The sequence below is a fragment of the Malaclemys terrapin genome, chromosome 18 (genome assembly GCF_027887155.1).
Source record: "Malaclemys terrapin pileata isolate rMalTer1 chromosome 18, rMalTer1.hap1, whole genome shotgun sequence".
NCBI lineage: Eukaryota > Metazoa > Chordata > Testudines > Emydidae > Malaclemys > Malaclemys terrapin.
In genome coordinates this window covers 23182037-23205311 of record NC_071522.1, presented here as the reverse complement: position 1 = coordinate 23205311, position 23275 = coordinate 23182037, and the positions used below count along the sequence as shown (strand labels likewise).

Below are 23275 nucleotides of genomic sequence, written 5' to 3'. Positions count from 1 at the left end.
CCAATGGGACAGTGAGGGGCCGGGGCTGGGGGCGGGGCCAGGGCGGGATTTAGGGAGGGATCCAAAAGGGCAGGGAGGGGGCGGGGTTGGGGCAGGGCCAGGGCAGGGATTTGGGGAGGGATCCAATGGGGCAGGGAGGGGGCGGAGTTGGGGTGGGGCCGGGGTGGAGTTGGGGGGGGGCGCGAGACAATTCGCGTCCCGGTGTGGGGCCCCGCACCTGCTAAAGCCGGCCCTGCTCCCACCCCCCCGGATCGCTGCTCCCCCATGTCCTTATCCCCCATGCTCCCCATGCCAGGACTCTGCTCCCCCAGGAGTCACTGATCTCCCACCAGAGTCCGTGTCCAGGAGCCCCCACTAGAGCCCCATGCCCATCTGTGGGTCACACGGAGGGTATAACCTTCCCTCCGTCTGCCTGGCAGATCGCTGCTCCTGGGGGTGGCTCTAAGCGACCATGACAGAATTCAGGGGTGGGGATCAGGCTGTGTGGACACTGGCTGGGTTACATGGTGGAGAGAGAAGGAGCTTGTTGTGGAGCTGAGGACCCTGCTGGGCTGCTAGGAAGTCAGTGGGAGGTGCAGATGCTGCTCAAAGTGTGCTCAGCTCAGATTGGTTGAGCTGTTCCTCTGTTCTCAAGTCAGGGATGGCAGAGCCTTCCCACAAGTGGGGGGGCCAGGGCCCCCCCAAGACTCCACCCCTGCGCCGGGGGGGCAGGCTGAAAGCAACCCCCTGCCTGTGTCCCTGCCCCCGGGTCCCCCACCTAGGCCAGGTGGAGGGATCCAGGCTCCCCACAGCTGCCCACGTGGCTCTTACCATGGTGGGCATGGCTTCGAGGCCCCACCCCTCAGCTGGAGCCAGGTCGGAGTAAGAAGAGCCGCGTGGGCAGCCATGGGAAGTAGGCGTGGACCACAACTTTCCGGGCTCCCTGGCTGGGCTCCAGGGGGGAAGGGGAGGTGCAGGTAGGATGACCAGACAGCAAGTGTGAAAAATCGGGACAGAGGGTGGGGGGTAATAGGAGCCCATACTAAAAAAAGCCCCAAATATCGGCACTGTCCCTATAAAATTGGGACATCTGGTCACCCTAGGAGCAGGGGGCAGGGTCCCCCCTGCAGCCTCCCATCCCCCTCCCAGCTCCCTCTGCAGCCTCCCATTCCCTTCCCAGCTCCTCCTGCAACCTCCCATCCCCCTCCCAGCTCCCTCTGCAGCCTCCCATCCCACCTCCTCCCCCTCCCGCCTCCTATCCCCCTCCCAGCTCCTCCTGCAACCTCCCATCCCCCTCCCAGCTCCCTCTGCAGCCTCCCATCCCACCCCTTCCCCGTGCAGCCTCCCATCCTCCTCCAAGCTCCCCCTGCAGCTTCCCATCCCACCCCCTCCCCCTGCAGCCTCCCATCCCCCTCCCAGTTCCACCTGCAGCCTCCCATCCCACCCCTTCCCCCTGCAGCTTCCCATCCCCCTCCGAGCTCCCCTTGCAGCCTCCCATCCCCCTTCGAGCTCCCCCTGCAGCCTCCCATCCCACCCCCTCCCAGCTCCCTCTGCAGCCTCCCATCCCACCCCTTCCCCGTGCAGCCTCCCATCCTCCTCCAAGCTCCCCCTGCAGCCTCCCATCCCACCCCCTTCCCCTGCAGCCTCCCATCCCCCTCCCAGTTCCACCTGCAGCCTCCCATCCCACCCCTTCCCCCTGCAGCTTCCCATCCCCCTCCGAGCTCCCCTTGCAGCCTCCCATCCCCCTCCGAGCTCCCCCTGCAGCCTCCCATCCCACCCCCTCCCAGCTCCCTCTGCAGCCTCCCATCCCACCCCCTCCCTCTGCAGCCTCCCATCCCCCTCCCAGTTCCACCTGCAGCCTCCCATCCCACCCCTTCCCTCTGCAGCTTCCCATCCCCCTCCCAGCTCCCCCTGCAGCCTCCCATCCTCCCCCTCCCCCCCCTGCAGCCTCTCATTCCATCCCATCTCACCTCCCCCTACAGCAGAAGTCCCCAAACTGTGGAGCGTGGGAGGAACATTCATGGGCAGCTCTCCTTGCCCTACCCCCACCCCCAGCTGTGGCCCCAGCCTCGCCTTGGCCTCCTGACCCCTCTTTCCACATCCCCCACTCCCAGCCCCGGCTCCGGGAGGGGTGGGGGGGAAGGGCATGGACTGGAGTAAGGGAGGGCATGAGGTAAAACGTTTGGGGAACATCCCAAACAACCTCCCATCCCATCCCAGCTCCCGCTGTCCTTCCTGCCCACACCCATCATGCTATTCTTCAGCCTTTAGGAGGAATTCCTAGGACGTGAGGCTAGTGCAGGACAGTAGGGGTGGGCAGGTGTGCGTCTGAGCTGGTTGTAAAGTGGCAGTGATGTGCTAGCTTGTCTCTCCCTTCCTCCGTAGCGTTGTGCTGATTACAGCGACCTGGGGAAGCAGAACAGGAAGCTCCTGAGGGCGCTGGAGGAGTTACAGCACTGCTGCACCAGCCTGAAGGAGGAAAACTGCCTGCTGGTGAGCATGGGAGAGGGGCTTTGGGTAGAGTCTGTGGCGGCTTGGGACATTGTGCAGGGCCGAGGGTGCCTGGCTCTTGTGAACCTCCCCAGAACCAGTCAGGCCCACTGACAATCAGAGACCCAATCCCAGGCTGACAGCACTAGGGGTGGGGAGGAAGCAGCTGTTGGGAAGAGGCAATGTAGATTTGGCTGCTGACACAGCTTCCCTGAGCCAGGCTTCCGCCAGGTCAGATCCAAAGGCAACTCTCCGACCACATCAAACCATCACCCTGGGCCTGCATTGGTGCCACAGCAGCACTACAACTGCATTGTAACCCGTCTTCACACGCTCATCACCTCCTAGCTGCCTGGCAGGAGAAGTTCCACAAGAAAGTTCTTTAAGTGGTTTAACTACCGAGCATGACAAAGAGCCGCACTGTGTTAGTTCCCCATTGCGCCTGGCTAGGGAAGCTCGTCCCAAAGCTTCCGAGAACCACAGCAGTTCAAATCCCTCTCTGGGCACCATTTATAACAAGACTCGGGGGTCACCTGCAAGGACTGAACCCGAGACCTCAGGCTCCAAAAGCAGCCGCTGCTAATGCTTGAGCTGCCGAGCAGTGCCGCTAAGCCGGCTGCCGTAGTAGACTCATAAAGCTTTATAAGTGATCCAGCCACAAGAAGGAGAGAAAGAGCCACTGTGGGTTACAGTTGCCTCTTCTGAGGATTGTTAGGGACATCTGCACTGCAGCTTGGAGCCTGCTTCCCAGCTCAGGCAGACACACGTGTGCTTTCTCTGCGTGCTAAAAAGACCAGTTTGGCAGGGGTGGCAATGGGTGGCCTCTCGGGCTGGCTGACAAACCCACCCGGAACCGCTGGGTGTGTACTAGCCCAAGCAGCCACCTGGGCTACCCAAAGCCACACTGCTTTTTAAACATGCTAGCTGAAGCAGAGCTAGTGCGTGTCTAGCCGAGCTAGGAAACACGCTCCCAGCCGCAGGGTAGACGTACGGTTAGGCTCTCATCGCTAGTGCGAATATGTGTAGCTGAGTGTCAACGTCTGATCCAGTGTGTCAGCATCCAGCCTCATGAGTGCACAGCCTGCCTCAGAATCTGTATCATCTAGGGTGACCAGATGTCCCGATTTTATAGGGACAGTTCCGATTTTTCACATTTGCTGCCTGGTCACCCTAGTATCATCAGTAACATGATGTCAGCCTTGTCTACACTGCAAAGTTTTGTTGGCAAAAGGCAGCTTTTGCCGACAAAACCGGGGAGGTTTACACACTACATAGCTAATTTTGGTAGCAAAACTGCTGTTTTACCAACCAGATAAAACCACCTCAACGAGAGGCATAAAGCTTTTTGCGGTGAAGTTTGTAGATGCTGCTATTTGTATTGTTGACATAACTGGCTTCCACCAGTATCCCACAATGCCTGCCATGACCGCTCTGCTCACTGTTTTGATCTCTACGGCCCTGCAGGCATATGCCCCTCCCCTTTCAAAGCTCCAGGAATATCTGACAGCGGAGCCTGCTGCTCCTGGGGGGAACAAAGAGCAAATCACTGGAATGCTCCTGTTGTGCCTGGCACTGGGACCACAGGGGCAGGCAGCGTGGGGGGGACGGGGACTGCTGCCCTGCTTTGACCTTTCTCAGCACTGAGAGCTCACAGAGCTGCTGAGGAGGCTGTGGGAGAACTCGAAGGGAATCACAGACCCATAGGCAGGCAGAGCGGGGTGCTTTGGGAGAGACTGCTGTGCTGAGCAGAGCCGGGGACTGATGTGGGGATGTGTGTCCCCTTCCCCCTGCCTGAGGATCGGTTGGTCAGCCCTACTGTCTCCCCCGCCCCAGACACGCCACTCTCCTCTCCCCCCGCCCCACTTCAGTTGAAAAAGTGGCTGACGATCTACTTGGATGCCCCCGGAATCATGGGACTGCGAAACCTGCATCATGTGATGCTGTACTTGCCCCCGGAGGCATTGCAAACCCGTCCCAAAGCACCCTGCAGCCAGTTGCACAGTGGGATCACTACCCACAGTGCTCTGCTCTCTGTGTCCATGCAAGAGCTGCTAGTGCAGATGAGCTCTGCCAACACAAGGAGCTAGTGTGGACATGCAACAGCGCTTTAATGAAAGTGGCGTAACTTTTGCCGACAAAACTTTGTAGTGTAGACAAGGCCGTCCCTGTGTAACTCTTATGCCTGGAGCACTGTTAATGTGTCCACCCTCAACAGTCAAAAAAAAACCCTTTGCAAACCTTCAGAGGAGTAGCCTGCAATGAGCTGAAAGATTTACATTGGTCCAAACAACATGTACTAAACATTTGCTCACATTAATTTAATCCCTTATGCTGCTTTATTGTATTTTAAAAAAAGATCTGAAGAAAGCACAAACAATCCAAAATGGTGGGTTTGGGGACGATGATTAAGCCCGGGTTGTTTTTTCCCCTCAAAATGCCCTTAAAAATCAACCACTTTACAATCTTCATTAAGGATTTAAAATTAATCATCGTGTTTCAAAATACACAGATTTGGGATAGCCCTATCACCCCACCAAATAAAGAACCTGGCCAAACCCAGCTATGGTGTCACTCCTGCTCCCCCATAATGCCGGGCACGTGCACTTTAGTAAAGCATTTCTCAAAGCAGGTCTTGAGGTCTTACTCCCGACATTCATTCTGGTTTCGTCACTGAAGACCTGTGAAGGAAGGGCAACGAAAACAGTAGATATGCCGGGGAGCATCCAGTGGGGCAAGGCAGGAGTTTATTTTAGGGCTCATCTTACTTAACACTTTCTAAGAGAGGAGCAAACCGCCTGTGGCTGGCATTGCCAGATGACACTAAATCGGGAGCAGTTGCAGTTTATCGGTTTATCAGTGAGGACAGATAAATAATAAAAAAGGATTTAGAGAGAATAAAAACATGGGAAGAAAGTAAAATGAGATACAACTTGGAAAAATGGAATTAACACATGTGGAGACAAATCATTTGAAACATGGAGACTGCTTGGGATGGTGTGTTGGGAAAGCAGTGATCTCTAGAGAGACTGAGGGCAGAGGTAGATGCACATGAGAGACCCATGTGCCATGGCACAAAGCAAGGATGTGGTGTTGGAAGCTTGCAGTCGGTCCTGGGCACCATATGGTTGGAAAGCTGCAGATAAACTGCAAGGACCTCAGAGGAGAAAACCCAAATGGTTGAGGAGAATGGAAGGATTGCTATTTGAGAGGAGCTGAAAATGCTAAATCCTGGTTTGGCTAAGTGATGCTTCGGGGCACAGCGTAAGAGCCTGCAAATGGCTAAGGGATGTAAGCACAGCGGAAGGAGAATTGTGTAGGGTGGCATCCGGGGGCTTAACTGGAAGTCAATGGGATGAAATTAAGAAAGGGGCAATATTTAGGATGAATATCGGGAAAGACAAACTGACAGTGAGGCATAGGAAGCTGTGGAAGAGACTCAGGGAAACGGGGTAGAAGCCTCAATACCTGGGATGTGTAAAACTTGAGCAGACAAAATGCCAGAAAATGTAGAAATTGAAGAATCCTTCATTAGCCTCAGAGGATGGACTGGATCTTCTACTGCCAGGGCCCTCTGCCAGCTCTAGCTCTCTGAGTGTGTAGTTATAATGGGGGCCTTGCCTGGACAGGGTGAGACTGGAGATGGAGGTTTGGGGGGGGCTGGAGAGCTGTGAGCAGGGGGTGAGCAAAAGGGCCGTTAACCATTCCACTCATTATTTAGCGGAAGAACTACTTTCCCGAGACTGAGGAGAAGGTGAAGCACTTGAAGAGAAAGAACGCGGAGCTGGCCCTGATCGCAAAGCGCCTGGAGGAAAGAGCAAGAAAACTGCAGGAAGCAAACCTCAAAGTAGTAAGTGTTTAACCCTTTGCAGCAGCAGCATATGTCATGGCACTGCCTGTCCATCCCCCGCCCCCACCCCCCAGGCCTTCAGTGCCACTAGTGATTCCTAGCAATGATTGGGTAGTTGGAGGAGAACGCGAATTGGAGCAGAGTTGGCAGGTTATTTTTCCTGTACCTTTGTCTAACAGGAAGATACAGCCTGTGTCCCAGGCAGGCTTCCTTGGAGCCCCCCATGAGAGCCTTGGGGTGCCACAGACAGTTCCAGGAATGACAAAAGCCGGTATCTCACTGACCCCAGCGAAAGAGCAAATCACCACTCCGGCTGAGATTCTCCCCTCAAACTGCCCTGCTGCATTGGGTAACTCAGCTCTACACCCATCCCCATTAACACGCCAGCATCCTCCGAGTGTCTTCCCTATCTCTTTGGTGATAACTGCAGCGTGGCCATGGGATAGTGGGTGTGGGAACTGGTGGTAATTGTAACCACTGGCTGGCTGGTTTCCATGGGTTGTCTGCAGTGTGCATGTCCTCAGTGTGCTGGGGGAGGGGGAACACGTGCTGCTGGAGAGGGAGTAGGTATCAGATGGGAAATGAGAGGGGAAGTGAGGTCACGGTGGATGCCGGTGGGCGAGATTCCCATGGCGTGTGGGCATTGCCTGTCAGAACTGCCTGCCTGTTCATTACTGCGGGGCACCAGGCACTGGGCTATGTAAGTGACAGGTACAGTTGAAATGGACCCTCACCTTCTGAAGGTTCCACTGCTGCTGTAACTGGGATTTGTTCCCTCCTTCCTTAGGAGGATTAAAAAGACGGACAGGCCATTTCTGTGGGTAATAGAAGATCCCCAGTGACGTTGGAGGAGAGGAAGAGCTCAGAGCGAGATCAGCCCTTCTGCTTCAGGGCATCAGCCAGCCTGTCTGACAGGGGTAGGAAGAAACTCGTTGTCCCAGAGAGGATCAGGCACCCAGCCTCCCTGTGACAAGCTCTGCTAAGGAGAAGGAGCCAACCCAGCTCCACCTGTGGACAGGGATGTTGGAACAATGTGTATAGCAGGGGTGCTGAGAGCCATTGAACCAAGCTGCAAACCCTGTATGTGATGGAACCCCTTCAAGCCAGGGGGTGCTGCTGCACCCCCAGCCCCCCTAGTTCCAGCCCCCCTGCCCGTGGCTAGTTCACAGCCTAGGTAGCTAGGCAGCAGTTCATTAGGTGAGGGGCACCGGGGCCTAACACAGGTTTGTAGGGCTCAGTCAGGAAGCCCAGAAAAGAGGAAGGTGGGGAGGGAGAGACTCCTCAGGGGAGCTGGGCAGGAAGCTATTCCCAGTGGTGTCTCCCTAGAGAGCAGAGGCTCCCGGAGAGAGGAACAGGCCTGGAAAGAAAGTGCTCCAGAGGAATGAACTGGGTGTGGGACCTCCAGGGGAGCCACTAGGGACTGGCCTAGGGGAAGACGGGGATCTAGCTGAATGCCCACCAAGGTGCCAGGCCAGGAAGCCAGCTTTGGGGCTAAAGGGGAAAAACAGGGGTGGAAAGCTTCTGATTGAAGCTTTTGTGTTGCTCTTTCCTGTTAAATGAACAAGACCCTCTGAGAAGATGCTCTTTAGTACTGGAAAGCCTGCCTGGACTTGTTTATGCCCTGGGTGAGGGAAACTGAGGAAGGGTCTCACCTACCATGCTGCACCTGATCACAAGGGGCATGCTGGGGTGACCTCCGTGCCATTACACTTCCCTATGGGCAAGTTAGTCCAGAACTACTCACTGCAGGGTTTCTTGCACCTCTGCTGAAGCCGCTGTGGCTGCCCCCTGCTAGAGACAGGCCATTGGGTTACCTGGGCCACAAGCATGACCTGCTCTGGCAATGCCTTCCTCCCTTCCTGAGGCTGCCTGTGTGGTTTGCACCAGCCTGTGACCATGGTCAGGCTACAGCACATTCAGCCCCCACCTCAGGGTGTTCTCCAGCCCAGGGCCTTTTGCTGGGAAGAGCTTTTCTCTGACTCTGACACCCTGGCCTTGCTATAGCAAGGGGAACTCCAGAAGAGGCCAGGAAGTTAGAGTCTCTGACCAATAGGCCTGAGGTAGGCAGGTGTAATGCCTGTGCATGGGGGCCGGGCCTGGAGCCTGCCTGGGGCTGGAGGAGAGAGAGGCTGGATCCTGAATGGAGGAGAAGGACCAGGCACCAGGGGCTAGAGTCTTGCCCTGGCCAAGTGTGCCGGGGAACCGGGAGCTGGAGAGAGTGAGGGGCTGTAGGAACTGGAATGGGAAGAGATGTCCCATGCAAGCTGATGGGAGAGGACGTGATGACAGTGCTGAGCAGTGGGTGGGGTAGCCATTGGTTTGGTGTGGGGCATTAGGTGTCTGCTCCAGGTTGAATTTACTTCCTGGAACATGCACACACAAGTGGGGGTAGTGGCGTCTCTGCTGAGCATTCAAAGGCAAGCTGTGTGCTTCCTCCAGGGCCTAGCCGAGTGGGACCAGTTGCTCACAGCGTGCTAGCCCTCTGCCAGCCAGGTGACGCCTGGGGCAGGCGGGGTGGGGGAAAAGCCTTTCTCTCTGTAAGCTGCGGTGAGCTTAGTGACTCAAAGTCCTTTGCTGAGAACCTGCGCGGCAGCTCTGCCCACTTGCCAGGCAGGACACAAGGGGTATTACTACATGTCCAAGCTTCTCCGCCACTCAGAACCAGGCTTCCCCTTCCCCTCTCTCCTGGCCAGGGCCTTTCAGAGGCAGAGGTGCAGGCAGAAGCCTGGGACAGGGAGCACAAGGAGCACCGAGTCCAAATTCAGATGGTTGCACTGATGTGCTGTATGGGCCGAGGCAGGTCACTGCTCCCTCTCAGGGCCCCCGTGTCTCCCCTGGGAAATGGGTGTCACATAAGGCATCAGACACAAGCTCAGTGCTAGCCCTGCCCCTAAGCAAAACTACTGAGATCCCCTGCCAGGTCATAGCTTCGCATTAGGAGGAAGAGTCTGAGCCCTGGGCTACACTAGGCACTTACATTGGTACAGCTCTGGGAGAAATCCACCTCTGGGGAGCCTTAGCTCTACGGACCTTCTGCCCTGTGTAGACAGCACCAGTCTCCTGCTGACCTAGGGGGAGGTGGGTACCACGCTGATGGGAAAACCCCTCCTGCTCGCATATGTCGTGTCTACAGGGAAGTGCTGCAGTGGTGCCGCTGTAACTTTTAAGTGTAGATGTACCCTGAGGCCAGGTCTACACTACAGGCTTATAGCAGTATAACTACATCTCTCAGGGGTGTAAAAAATCCACCCCCCTGAGCAACACAACTACACTGCCCTAGCCCCGCGTAGACAGCGTTATGTCAGCGGGAGAGCTTCTCTTGTCGACACAGCAACCGCCTCTGGTGGGGGTGGATTAACTACACCGTCAGGGGAGCTCTTTCCCATTGGCATAGGATCGTCTGCACTTCAGTGCTACAGCGGTACAGCCGCAGCCGTGCTGATGCAGCGTTTGAAGTGTAGACTTGCACTCACTGAAAGGCAGGAGAACAGCCTTGATAGAGGGCTGCTTGGAGACCCACCTGCTCAGTCAGGGCATCTTCAGCCATTTGCAAAAGGCAACTGGCAGATGGTTATCTCCCCTGGTGTCAGTCTCCTGAGTACGCAGGAAGCCTTGGCATGGTTTGGGGGGAGAATCATAGAATCACAGGGCGGGAAGAAACCTCGAGAGGTCTTCTAGCCCAGTCCCCTGCACTCAAGGCAGGACTAAGTATTATCTTGACCATCCCTGACAGGTGTTTGTCCAACCTGCTCTTAAAAATCCCCAATGATGGAGATTCCACAACCTCCCTGGGCAATTTATTCCAGTGCTTAACCACTCTGACAGTTCGGAAGCTTTTCCTAATGTCCAACCTAAACCACCCTTGCTGCAATTTAAGCCCATTGCTTCTTGTCCTATCCTCAGAGGTTAAGAAGAACAATTCTTTTCCCTCCTGCTTGTAACAACCTTTTATGTACTTGAAAACTGTGATCAGAGAGCTCTCCTGTCGGCATAGTTAATCCAGCTCTGAAAGATGTGGCAGCTATGTCGACAGGAGAAGGCAGAACAGGCACTGTCTGGAGACCAGAATTGGGTGCTACTGGGCTTGGTGCCAGCTCTCCTTCTGCAGTCCCCACGAGAAGTGAGCCTGATCATTGCTATTGAGATAGTTGAAAAGCCCTCGTTGAACCACTCCAAGGTGCAGGTACAGTGGAGTGACGGGTTGCTGGAGCCCTCCCTGCTGTGGGGTTGTGCCCCTTCTGAAATATCCATTGTAAGCTCTCCCATGGGAGCTTTCTTTGCAAGTTCTCTGTGCAGCACCAAGCACCTTTCAGGGACTGGGCAAAGAAATCAACAGCATCTCATGGGTACTGTTGCCTGTCACTGTGGATAAAGTGGGGGATCTGAGATGCAGAAATAACATGGACCAATAAAAGTCCTCCTTTTCCTCCTACAACTGCATCAAAAATCTTCTATCAGAGGGGTAGCCGTGTTAGTCTGAATCTGTAAAAAGCAACAGAGGGTCCTGTGGCACCTTTAAGACTAACAGACATATTGGAGCATAAGCTTTTGTGGGTGAATGCCCACTTCATCAGACGCAAGTAATGGAAATTTCCAGAGGCAGGTATAAATCAGTATGGAGATAACGAGGTTAGTTCAATCAGGGAGGGTGAGGTGCTCTGCTAGCAGTTGAGGTGTGAACACCAAGGGAGGAGAAAGTGCTTCTGTAGTTGGAAAGCCATTCACAGTCTTTGTTTAATCCTGATCTGATGGTGTCAAATTTGCAAATGAACTGGAGCTCAGCAGTTTCTCTTTGGAGTCTGGTCCTGAAGTTTTTTTGCTGTAAGATGGCTACCTTTACATCTGCTATTGTGTGGCCAGGGAGGTTGAAGTGTTCTCCTACAGGTTTTTGTATATTGCCATTCCTAATATCTGACTTGTGTCCATTTATCCTCTTGCGTAGTGATTGTCCAGTTTGGCCAATGTTGGCATATATAACATTGGTGGACGTGCAGGTGAATGAGCCGGTGATGTTGTAGCTGATCTGGTTAGGTCCTGTGATGATGTTGCTGGTGTAGATATGTGGGCAGAGTTGGCATCGAGGTTTGTTGCATGGGTTGGTTCCTGAGTTAGAGTTGTTATGGTGCGGTCCGTGATTGCTGGTGAGAATATGCTTAAGGTTGGCGGGTTGTCTGTGGGAGAGGACTGGCCTGCCTCCCAAGGTCTGTGAAAGTGAGGGATCATTGTCCAGGATGGGTTGTAGATCACTGATGATGCGTTGGAGAGATTTAAGCTGAGGACTGTAGGTGATGGCCAGTGGAGTTCTGTTGGTTTCTTTTTCGGGCCTCTCTTGTAGCAGGAGGCTTCTGGGTACACGTCTGGCTCTGTTGATTTGTTTCTTTATTTCCTTGTGTGGGTATCGTAGTTTTGAGAATGCTTGGTGAAGATCTTGTAGGTGTTGATCTCTGTCTGAGGGGTTGGAGCAGATGCGGTTGTACCTCAGCGCTTGGCTGTAGACGATAGATTGTGTGGTGTGTCTGGGGTGGAAGCTGGAGGCATGAAGGTAGGCGTAGCGGTCGGTGGGTTTTCGGTATAGGGTGGTGTTAATGTGGCCATCGCTTATTTGTACTGTGGTGTCTAGGAAATGGACCTCCCGTGTAGATTGGTCCAGGCTGAGGTTGATGGTGGGGTGGAAGCTGTTGAAATCATGGTGGAATTCTTCCAGGGTCTCCTTCCCATGGGTCCAGATGATGAAGATGTCATCAATGTAGCGTAGGTAGAGAAGGGGCATGAGTGGATGAGAGCTGAGGAAGCGTTGTTCCAGGTCAGCCATAAAAATGTTGGCATATTGTGGGGCCATGCGGGTGTCCATCGCGGTGCCACTGGTCTGGGGGTATATATTGTCACCAAATTTGAAATAATTGTGCGTGAGGATAAAGTCACAGAGCTCAGCGACAAGTTGTGCTGTGTCATCATCAGGGATACTGTTCCTGACAGCTTGTATTCCATCTGTGTGTGGGATGTTTGTGTAGAGAGCCTCTACATCCATGGTGGCTAGGATGGTGTTTTCTGGGAGGTCACCAATGCATTGTAGTTTTCTCAGGAAATCAGTGGTGTCACGGAGATAGCTGGGAGTGCTAGTGGCGTTGGGTCTGAGAAGGGAGTCCACATATCCAGACAGTCCTTCAGTGAGAGTGCCAATGCCCGAGATGATGGGGCGTCCAGGATTTCCAGGTTTGTGGATCTTGGGTAGTAGATAGAATAACCCCGGTCGGGGCTCTAAGGGTATGTTGATTTGTTCCTGTGTTAGTGTAGGGAGTGTCCTGAGTAGACGGTGCAGTTTCTTAGTGTATTCCTCAGTGGGATCTGAGGAAAGCGGCCTGTAGAATTTGGTATTGGAGAGTTGTCTGGCAGCCTCCTTCTGGCAGTCAGACCTGTTCATGATGACAACAGCACCTCCTTTATCAGCCTCTTTGATGATAATGTCAGGGTGGTTTCTGAGGCTGTGGATGGCATTGCGTTCTGCACGACTTAGGTTATGAGGCAAGCGATGTTGTTTTTCCACAATTTCTGCCTGTGCTCGTTGGCGAAAGCATTCTATGTATAGGTCCAGACTGTCATTTCGACCCTCAGGAGGAGTCCATGAGGAGTTCTTCCTGTGTTGTTGGTGGGAGGGTATCTGTGTATCAGTGCGCTGTTCAGTGTTATCTTGAAAGTATTCTTTGAGTCGGAGGCGGCGAAAGTAGGCTTCCAGATCACCACAGAACTGTATCATGTTCGTGGGGGTGCTGGGGCAAAAAGAGAGTCCCCGAGATAGGACAGACTCTTCTGCTGTGTTGAGTGTGTAGCTGGATAAATTGACGATATTGCTGGGTGTGTTAGGGGTACCCCTGTTGTGGCCCCATGTGGCAGGTAGGATTTTAGACAGCTTACGGACCTTTTTCCTTTGTAGAGAGGTGAAGTGTGTAATGTAGATCTCCTGTCTTATTTTAGTAAAGTCCATTGGTGTGGAGGGTTGGTTATTTATGAAAGTCTCCAGGTTGGAGAGCTCTTTCTTGATGTTTTTCTGTTTGCTGTATAGGATGCTGATCAGGTGGTTCCTCAGTTTCTTTGATAGTGTATGGCATAATCTCCCACTGTGGTCTGTGCGGTATGTAGATAGCAATGGATTTTTCACCTTCAGTCCATTTGGTATAATGTCCACTGAAGAGAACTGAACAGCGCACTGATACACAGATACCCTCCCACCAACAACACCTAACCAGATCAGCTACAACATCACCGGCTCATTCACCTGCACGTCCACCGATGTTATATATGCCATCATGTGCCAGCAATGCCCTCTGCTACGTACATTGGCCAAACTGGACAGTCACTACACAAGAGGATAAATGGACACAAGTCAGATATTAGGAATGGCAATATACAAAAACCTGTAGGAAAACACTTCAACCTCCCTGGCCACACAATAGCAGATGTAAAGGTAGCCATCTTACAGCAAAAAAACTTCAGGACCAGACTCCAAAGAGAAACTGCTGAGCTCCAGTTCATTTGCAAATTTGACACCATCAGATCAGGATTAAACAAAGACTGTGAATGGCTTTCCAACTACAGAAGCACTTTCTCCTCCCTTGGTGTTCACACCTCAACTGCTAGCAGAGCACCTCACCCTCCCTGATTGAACTAACCTCGTTATCTCCATACTGATTTATACCTGCCTCTGGAAATTTCCATTACTTGCGTCTGATGAAGTGGGCATTCACCCACAAAAGCTTATGCTCCAATACGTCTGTTAGTCTTAAAGGTGCCACAGGACCCTCTGTTGCTTTTTAAAAATCTTCTGTATCTCTCCAGACCAGGAAAGGCTCAATGGGTTTTAGTGAGCACCAGGAACACATACCCCTGATTTCAGAGTGTTGAAACATGAAAACTCTGAGCTGCTAACCTCAGAGAAACAAAATGTATAATGGACAACTTGATTTCTAGCTGGTCTAGTTACAACACACTAGCCTTGTGTAATAAGGGAGTGTGTGGGCGGCATCTGTGCACGGTTGCCGTGGCAGGCGGATACTTACAGGGAGAGGTGCTGAGGAGTTAGCGTTTGGTTGCTAGAGGTGGCTTCAGTGCCCGGATATGCTGCAGCAACTGGGCCTGCCTAGTGATGCAAGGTCCCCTGAGCACCGAGATCCTGCTGCTGGATGATTTGCATATATGAAAAGCATTAGAAAGCAAGAGTTTGCCCTGCGTTATCTATCCCCTTTGCACTGACTGAGGAGGAAATTCACACCTGCCCAAGGAGCCAGGCTTTGTGCCGGCAGGGCACAGCTGGGGGTGGGCGTCACCCGTGAGCAGGCTTCTATTAAATCATGACCCTTGGGAACTGCCTTCATTTTGCAGTTGTGCAGAGAACTTTGGTTTTGCCAAGGCTGCCGCTTGTGTAAAGGCTGTTGAGCATCCAGAGAAGAGCAAAGGAGCCTGGCCATGACCGATGGCTGCTTTGCCAGCACTCTAGGGAATGTCACCATTGCTGACAATGGGCTCTGGGGGTGGGTGCAGTTGGGCGGGGGATGCATAGAATCATAGAATATCAGAGTTGGAAGGGACCTCAGGAGGTCATCTAGTCCAACCCCCTGCTCAAAGCAGGACCAATTCCCAGCTAAATCATCCCAGCCAGGGCTTTGTCAAGCCGGGCCTTAAAAACCTCCAAGGAAGGAGATTCCACCACCTCCCTAGGTAACGCATTCCAGTGTTTCACCACCCTCCTAGTGAAATAGTTTTTCCTGATATCCAACCTGGACCTCCCCCACTGCAACTTGAGACCATTGCTCCTTGTTCTGTCGTCTGCCACCACTGACAACAGCCGAGCTCCATCCTCTTTGGAACCCCCCTTCAGGTAGTTGAAGGCTGCTATCAAATCCCACCTCATTCTTCTCTTCTGGAGACTAAACAATCCCAGTTCCCTCAGCCTCTCCTCATAAGTCATGTGCTCCAGACCCCTAATCATTTTTGTTGCCCTCCGCTGGACTCTTTCCAATTTTTCCACATCCTTCTTGTAGTGTGGGGCCCAAAACTGGACACAGTATTCCAGATGAGGCCTCACCAATGTCGAATAAAGGGGAATGATCACGTTCCTCGATCTGCTGGCAATGCCCCTACTTATACAGCCCAAAATGCCGTTAGCCTTCTTGGCAACAAGAGCACACTGTTGACTCATATCCAGCTTCTCGTCCACTGTGACCCCTAGGTCCTTTTCTGCAGAACTGCTACCTAGCCATTCGGTCCCTAGTCTGTAGCAGTGCATGGGATTCTTCCGTCCTAAGTGCAGGACTCTGCACTTGTCCTTGTTGAACCTCATCAGGTTTTTTTCTGCCCAATCCTCTAATTTGTCTAGGTCCCTCTGTATCCGATCCCTACCCTCTAGTGTATCTACCACGCCTCCTAGTTTAGTGTCATCTGCAAACTTGCTGAGAGTGCAGTCCACACCATCCTCCAGATCATTAATAAAGATATTAAACAAAACCGGCCCCAGGACCGACCCTTGGGGCACTCCGCTTGAAACCGGCTGCCAACTAGACATGGAGCCATTGATCACTACCCGTTGAGCCCGACGATCTAGCCAGCTTTCTATCCACCTTACAGTCCATTCATCCAGCCCATACGTCTTTAACTTGGCGGCAAGAATACTGTGGGAGACCGTATCAAAAGCTTTGCTAAAGTCAAGGAATAACACATCCACTGCTTTCCCCTCATCCACAGAGCCAGTTATCTCATCATAGAAGGCAATTAGGTTAGTCAGGCACAACTTCCCCTTCGTGAATCCATGCTGACTGTTCCTGATCACTTTCCTCTCCTCTAAATGTTTCATAATTGATTCCTTGAGGACCTGCTCCATGATTTTTCCAGGGACTGAGGTGAGGCTGACTGGCCTGTAGTTCCCCGGATCCTCCTTCTTCCCTTTTTGCATGTGCAGTCAGAGCCAGACAGTGCCCAGCACTGGTTCAGCCATGCACGCACAGTTCAGCCAGGCTTCTGCATGGTGCTGGATATCGCCTGGTCCTGTCTGCGCTTACAGCTGACCTGTGCTCAGTACCACCCCAGCCACACCTGCTATTAACTCCGGCTGCGTTTCCTAGAGTAGACAGAGCTGCTGTGTCTCATGCACAGGGCATCAGACCTTCTCTCTCTGCTGCTCACTCCTATGGGCCATGGCATTTGGCCTCTTAGCAGGAAACGCAAATTAACCTCCATCTAGAGCTGATGGGTTCAAATCTCCCTCTGCCCAGCTGCCCCTCTGGTGTCTCTGGGAGCCCAGCAGTCATCTCCAGCTCACTCCCTCCAGAGTCATCTCTTCTCCCTCCACTCACAAGTTGACAGAGGAAGAGGCACCTTTAGCTCGGGGCACTTCTGGGCTGTGGGTAGACCCAGGTTCAGTTCCCCATACTGTGGAGCAGGGACTCCCCTGTGAGTGGTCTATCCCCCCGCCTCGAGTCATTTTGACTGACTAGGTGGGCACACAGTAGAACACAACCTGAGCCCAGACTACCCATAGCTCCCTGGGATGCAATGTGGGAGAACCAATTCAAATCTATCCGAAACAAGAGGCAGAGGAGGAGCCTTGAGCTTGGGTCTTTCATCTCATCCCAGGTGAGAGCCCTGGGCTAAAGCTTATAAGGGCACCACCTCCTTTGTGAAACAAGCCCTTCATTTCCTTTGCTTTTCTTTTTCCAAGTTCCCAGAGACGGAACAGAACATTTGGATATGAGTCAGCAGTGTGCCCTCGTTGCCAAGAAAGCCAATGGCATATTGGGCTGTATTAGTAGGAGCATTGCCAGCAGATCGAGGGAAGTGATTATTCCCCTCTATTCGGCACTAGTGAGGCCACACCTGGAGTATTGCATCCAGTTTTGGGCCCCCCACTACAGAAGGGATGTGGACAAATTGGAGAGAGTCCAGTGGAGGGCAACGAAAATGATTAGGGGGCTGGAGCACATGACTTATGAGGAGAGGCTGAGGGAACTGGGGTTATTTAGTCTGCAGAAGAGAAGAGTGAGGGGGAATTTGATAACAGCCTTCAACTCCTGAAGGGGGGTTCCAAAGAGGATGGATCGAGACTGTTCTCAGTGGTACCAGATGACAGAACAAGGAGTAATGGTCTCAAGTTGCAGTGGGGGAGGTTTAGGTTGGATATCAGGAAACACTATTTCACCAGGAGGGTGGTGAAGCACTGGAATGCGTTACCTAGGGAGGTGGTGGAATCTCCTTCCTTTGAGGCTTTTAAGGCCCGGCTTGACAAAGCCCTGGCTGGGATGATTTAGTTGGTGTTGGTCCTGCTTTGAGCAGGGGGTTGGACTAGATACCTCCTGAGGTCTCTTCCAACACTATCTTCTATGATTCCTTTGCTCCAAAGCACATTTTTGTTAACTTTTTTGATTCACCAAAATTTTTCAGAAGATTCAACTGATTTTTTTTCTTTCAATTTTTCGAAGCTGCCAGTGAACCAAAAAAGTCAGTAATGCCCCCACTCTGGTTATTTGCTCTGTACCTGCTGCTTAACTGTGCAATTATTAACACCACCACCACGTGTGTGGTTTCTCCCTTGCTGTTCTCTCCCTGTTGCAGGTAAATGCTCCAGTGGCTATGAAGGGCTCCAGCCTGGAGCTGTGTAAAAAAGCATGTGCCCACCAGCGTGCCAAGGACCTGACAGAACAGGCCAGTGCCCTCCTAGCGAAAGATAAACAGATTGAAGCTTTGCAGCAGGAGTGTCGGGAGCTACAGGCGAAGCTCACAGCTGGGAAGGTGAGTGTCTTTCTGGGGTTTTACTCATTGGCATGGACAGTTTTCATTTTTCAAATGTCTTCAGTATAATTCTTGGTGTCTCACTTGTTAGAGAGGGATAGCTCAGTGGTTTGAGCATTGGCCCACTAAACCCAGGGCTGTGAGTTTGAATCCTTGAGGGGGCCATTTAGGGATCTGGGGCCAAAAAAAAAACAACAGTTGGGGATTGGCCCTGCCTTGAGCAGGGGGTTGGACTAGATGACCTCTTGAAGTTCCTTCTGATGATTCTATGAATTACAAGCCTGGCTCAGACCCATGGTCCACCTAGCCCTGTCTCTGACAGTGGCCAGCCCCAGATGTGTCAGAGGAAGGTGCAAGAACCCTGCAGTGGGTAGATGTTTGATAACGTGCACCCCATAAAGTCTCTTATACTTAGAGATTGGCTTAAGCTTTGAAGCAGGAGGGTTTATTTCCCTTCCAAAATGTTTGTTAGTATTAACTAGGAGGATTTGGGATGTTGCATCTATATATATGTCCAGTCTCGCTTTGAATCTCACTAAATTGTCGGCTTCAAGAACATCTGGTGGCAGTGAGTTACATGGTCTAATTACACGCCCAGAGAAAAAGTATTTCCTTTTGCTGGTTTTGAATTTCTCACCTTTTAATTTCATTGATATTCCCCTGTTCTTGTGTTATGAGATGGGGAGAACTTCTAGAGCATTGACTATTTTATCACAACCCCTCTTATTTGTCTCCTGTCTAAGGTAAACAGCCTCAGTCTTTTCAGTCCCCCTTCAGATGAGTTTTCCAGGCCCTTGATCATTTTTGTTGCTCTTCTCTGAACTCCCTCTAATTTTGCAATTGAAGAACAGCTTGTGGTAAATATTTTCCTTTCAAAAGTCAAGCTGTTTTGTTTGGACATGTTGCTCGGCTTGTGTTCTCTGACTGAGTGAGGATAGCTCTAGAGTGGGTCTCCATCGTGCATACTCCCAGCTGCAGAGTCTACGTTTGGTTTCCATGAATATTCTGCATAACTGTTTGATAGCATTCACAGTTGTGGTTTTACCAAATGCAGCTGCCAGGGAATGTGTTTCAGTACTCTGGACAGCTTGCCCCAGAGTGAATTCCTTTCCCAAGCCAAATATTCATGGATCAGTTTTAGCTGAAGAACAAGTTAATTACTGCAAATACTTCATTTTTTACACATGATAATATTCCAGCGTTGTCAGATGTACTAGCAGTCTCTGAAGTTTGACAGTAACCCCGCTACTGCTCTGGCCCCTACTCACAGCTCGGTCGGTAATGGATTTATCTTCACAATCCCCCTGTGAGGCAGGGCAGGGCTAGTTTCCTCATTTGACAGAAAGAGAATTGACGTACCAAGAGACTAGGAGCAAGATTCACAAAGGGACTTAGGCATCATGCTGCTCATCATCACAATGCTACACTTTTAGGTGCCCAGCAGATCACTGGATCAATGGAGCCTGAGTCTGGCACCCAGGTTCCGTGTGCCATGCATGGGGAGCAACAGGTGTGGAAGAATATGATCCACAAAAGCCAGCATTCTAGGAGGGGGGGCTGCCTAATCTAGCCAGTGGGAGATGGTGACTAAGCCCTGCCCTCCCCCAGATATAGTAGATGTTTAAATCCAGGTTGCAGGGAGGCACCTATCTTTGCTAGTGATTCACAGGCAGGAACTACTCAGGCACCTAAGGTGTTTCTTGTGTGAATGAGTTGGGCAGGTGCCCAACTCCACACGAAACAGCCAGAGGAGCCACCATGCACCTGTTCAAATCCTTTCTCCCCCTCTGGCACAGAGGGGAAATGAAGCTGGGTCTCCCACATCCCAGGCCAGTGCTCTGACTGGGAGTTATAAGGTGGGCACTGCCATCTCCTCCCTCTTTGAATGGGCCCCTATCCAAAAGGGTGCCTCTGAGTGTGCCTACTGGATTGTGTCCTGCATACGAGCCAGGCAGAGGAATACCTGTCTTCCCTGGTTCATGGATCATCTTGCGGTTGGGGTTGGGGTTGGGGCTAGGGAGAGACAGGTGTCTGGACACCGAGAGGGAGGCAGCAGCGCATGTGTCCAGAGGCAGTAGGTGCTGAGGGAACTTTTACCCTGACAATGTAGGTGTCATGTGAATTTAGGTGCCTACAAGGTTTCGGTGGAAATTTTGAGTCTCAATGAAGCCTAAAATTGGGATTTAGAGGCCTAAACCCAGCTGGAGACACATAATTCTGGTGTTGAGGCACCTCAGTACCTTTGTGAATCTAGCCCTAGGTGTCTTGTGTGGGGCAGAGCAGGGAATTGACTCAAGTCCCAGGCTACTGCTCTAGTCTCTGGACTGCACTTCCTCTGAGAGACTTCATCGGACATCAGCTGTGCTGCCCACTGCTGAAAGCTAAGCACATGCTGCAGTGCTTTGATGGAACAGGGCTGGCGAGCTGAGCACCTCTCAGGATTAAGCCCTGATAGGGCCATTACTAAATCCAGAGTTCTATCATATATTAATTATTTTTTGAAACTGTATCAAAGGACCATAATTAGGGTTGCAAAGTCAAGCACTCAAAAGTTAGAAAAGGCCACAATTAAGGTTGAGCTGGCCAGAATGATACCCTGCCTTTCCTTCCGGAGTGATTAGCAGTGATTAGCATCCCAGCGAAGGGGATGAGTAATTCAAATGATTCCTTCCAGTGCATGTTACCTTGCACTTTTCTACGTGGAATTTAGTCAGGCAGAAAAAGGTAGAACAAGATTGAACAGCTGGAAGTTGAAGCTAGATAAATTCACACTAGAAATATGTTGCAAATGTTTAACAGTGAGGTGAGTTAGCCATTGCAACAACTTACTAAGGACAGTGGTGGGTTTTCTGTCATTTGAGGTCTTTAGATCAAAATTAGCACTTTCACAGCTCTGCTCTAGACCAGAAATGATGGACTTGATGCAGGAATCACTGGGTAAGATCCTCTGGCCTGTGTTACACAGGAGGTCAGACTAGATGATGAAATAGACCTTTCTGGCCTTAAAAAAATAATCTATGAATAACTTGCCCAAATCTGAATGAATTTCCATGGTGCCAGCCATAGGCAACTCCCTTAGTTCAGGACTACCCCCTTGGCAAATGTCAAGTTCATTCTGTAACCACAGAGACACTAGACTTTTCAAAAAACTGGCAGAAGAATGTTCATAATGGGAAGTTCAGGCAACATAAGCACAGGGGTCGACGGATGAGGAGGAGCTGCAGAAGAACCCAACAAAGCAAGGTGAACTGACAACACTTTGGCAGTTTAAAGTCTACGTAGATAAGTGCAAGGTAATGTACATTGGAAGTGTAGCGGGGTGGCTACCTGCTCCAGACCTGACAGGGTTAAAACCAGCCCGGGGAGAGGGCTGGAGGGCTGGGAGAACAGCCCAGGCTGAGTGGGAAGCAGGCCTAGCTGGCCCTATAAAGGCTTGAGCCTGGAGCTCAAGAAGACAGTCTCTCTCTGCTTGTAGAGAGAGAAGGGCCTGGCTGCAAGGGAGCTGAGCAGGGTACTGGGAGTGGAGCAGGGCTGGGGGAAGGCTAGAGGAGCTGGGGAGCTCTAGCCTGGAAAACCCCCAGGCTGTGGGCCTAGCTGAGGGCCTAAGACCAGTATCGGGGCTGCAGAGGGGCAGCCCAGCTATAGAGAGAGGCAGCAGGTCCAGCCCAACCTTGCCTGTGATGAGTGGCATATACTGCAGTCTGCCCCAGGGAGTGGGGCTAGATGGTGACTGGCAGTAGCCGTACACTGAGGCGAGGTGGGGTTAGTAGGTGGGGGCTCCTCTGGGGGGGGGGGAGACCCTGAGACTGAGGAGTTCTGCAAGGGGGGCAGAAACCCAGTGAAGGGGCACCGGGATCCTGGGAGGGACATGGGGGCCAGAGTGAAGTAAGGCGGATCACTGGCCTGCAGAGGGCGCTCCTGGCTGGAAAATGAGCTAATTCCCGAGGATGACCAGCAGGAGGCGCTGCAGGGGTGAGTCCAACTCCTTACAGAAGGAATAATTTGGACTACTCACACACATTGCTAAGCTCTAAAGGTGTGTCTGTGCTGGAACTGGAAAGTGTAATTTCCAGCTTGAGGAGACAAACCCATGCTAGCTCTGATAGAAGTAGCAATGCTAAAAGCAGAAGTGTAGTCACAGTGGCACAAGCTGTGGGAGCGGATAGCTGCCCCCTGTATGAGCCCATCTGAGACCAAATGTATGTACCCGGGGTGGCTAGCCCCTGCTGCTGCATGTATTGCCGTGGCTATCCTTCTGTTTTTATCATGCTAGCTTGGTCAGTGCTAACACGGGAGAACTGGGCTATAGACAAAAACATGAAATGCAACAAAGACAAATGTAAGGTGCTCATGGGTGTGGGTCCACTGCTCAGTGGAGAAGGTGAGCTGGTAATGGAAGATGATAGGAAGGCAGTGCTGCTCAATGCCTGCTTCGCTTCAGTTTTCTCACGAAAAATAACATGACTGGATGGATGACTAATGAAGTTACCATAGACAATAAAGGGGAAGGGACACATATCAGGGTATGTAAAGAACACGTCAGAGATCTTCTGATCAATTTGAATGAATTAATCAGCAGGGCCAGATGCTATTGACCCAAGGGTATTGAAGGAATCTTGGAGCCACAGGCAATAATGTTTGCAAACTCATGGATGACAGGAGAGGACTCAGAAGCCTGGAGAAGGGCTAATGTGGTGCCCATCTTTAAAAAGGGGAAAAAGGAGGAGCCGGGAAACTACAGACCAGTCAGCCTGACCTCCATACCTGGGAAGCTACTGGAACAATATATTAAACATTTAATTTACGAATACCTGGAGGCTGAAGAGGTGATCACTAGCACGCAGCATGGATTTACCAAGAACAAACCATGTCAAAGCAGCTTGATTTCCTTCTTTGATAGGGTAACTGTTTCGGTGGATAGGGGGAATGAGGTGGACATAATATACCTGGACTCTAGCAAGGCTTTGACATAGTCCCATATGACATTCTGATAAGTAAGGTGAAGAAATGCGAGTTTAGCAGAACTACTGTACCAGTAAGTGGATACGTAATTGGTTAAGCAACCTCAAACAAAGAGTCACTATGAATGGAATAATGTTGGATTGGAGGGAGGTCTCAAGTGGGGTTCCACAGGGATCTGTTCTGGATCTGGTGTTGTTTAACATCTTTATTAATGACCTGGAT

The 23275-nt window shown here is 51.8% G+C and overlaps 1 protein-coding gene across 1 annotated transcript in view; it reads left to right on the top strand.

The window, feature by feature from the left end:
* The window catches only part of TSPOAP1 (TSPO associated protein 1), a 179347-nt gene that overhangs the window by 14274 nt on the left and 141798 nt on the right, over positions 1-23275 (top strand). The window contains exons 2-4 of the mRNA XM_054008163.1: positions 2365-2472; positions 6188-6316; positions 17915-18091. Coding sequence (XP_053864138.1) covers positions 2365-2472; positions 6188-6316; positions 17915-18091 — 414 coding nt within the window. The remainder of the gene's footprint in view (positions 1-2364; positions 2473-6187; positions 6317-17914; positions 18092-23275) is intronic.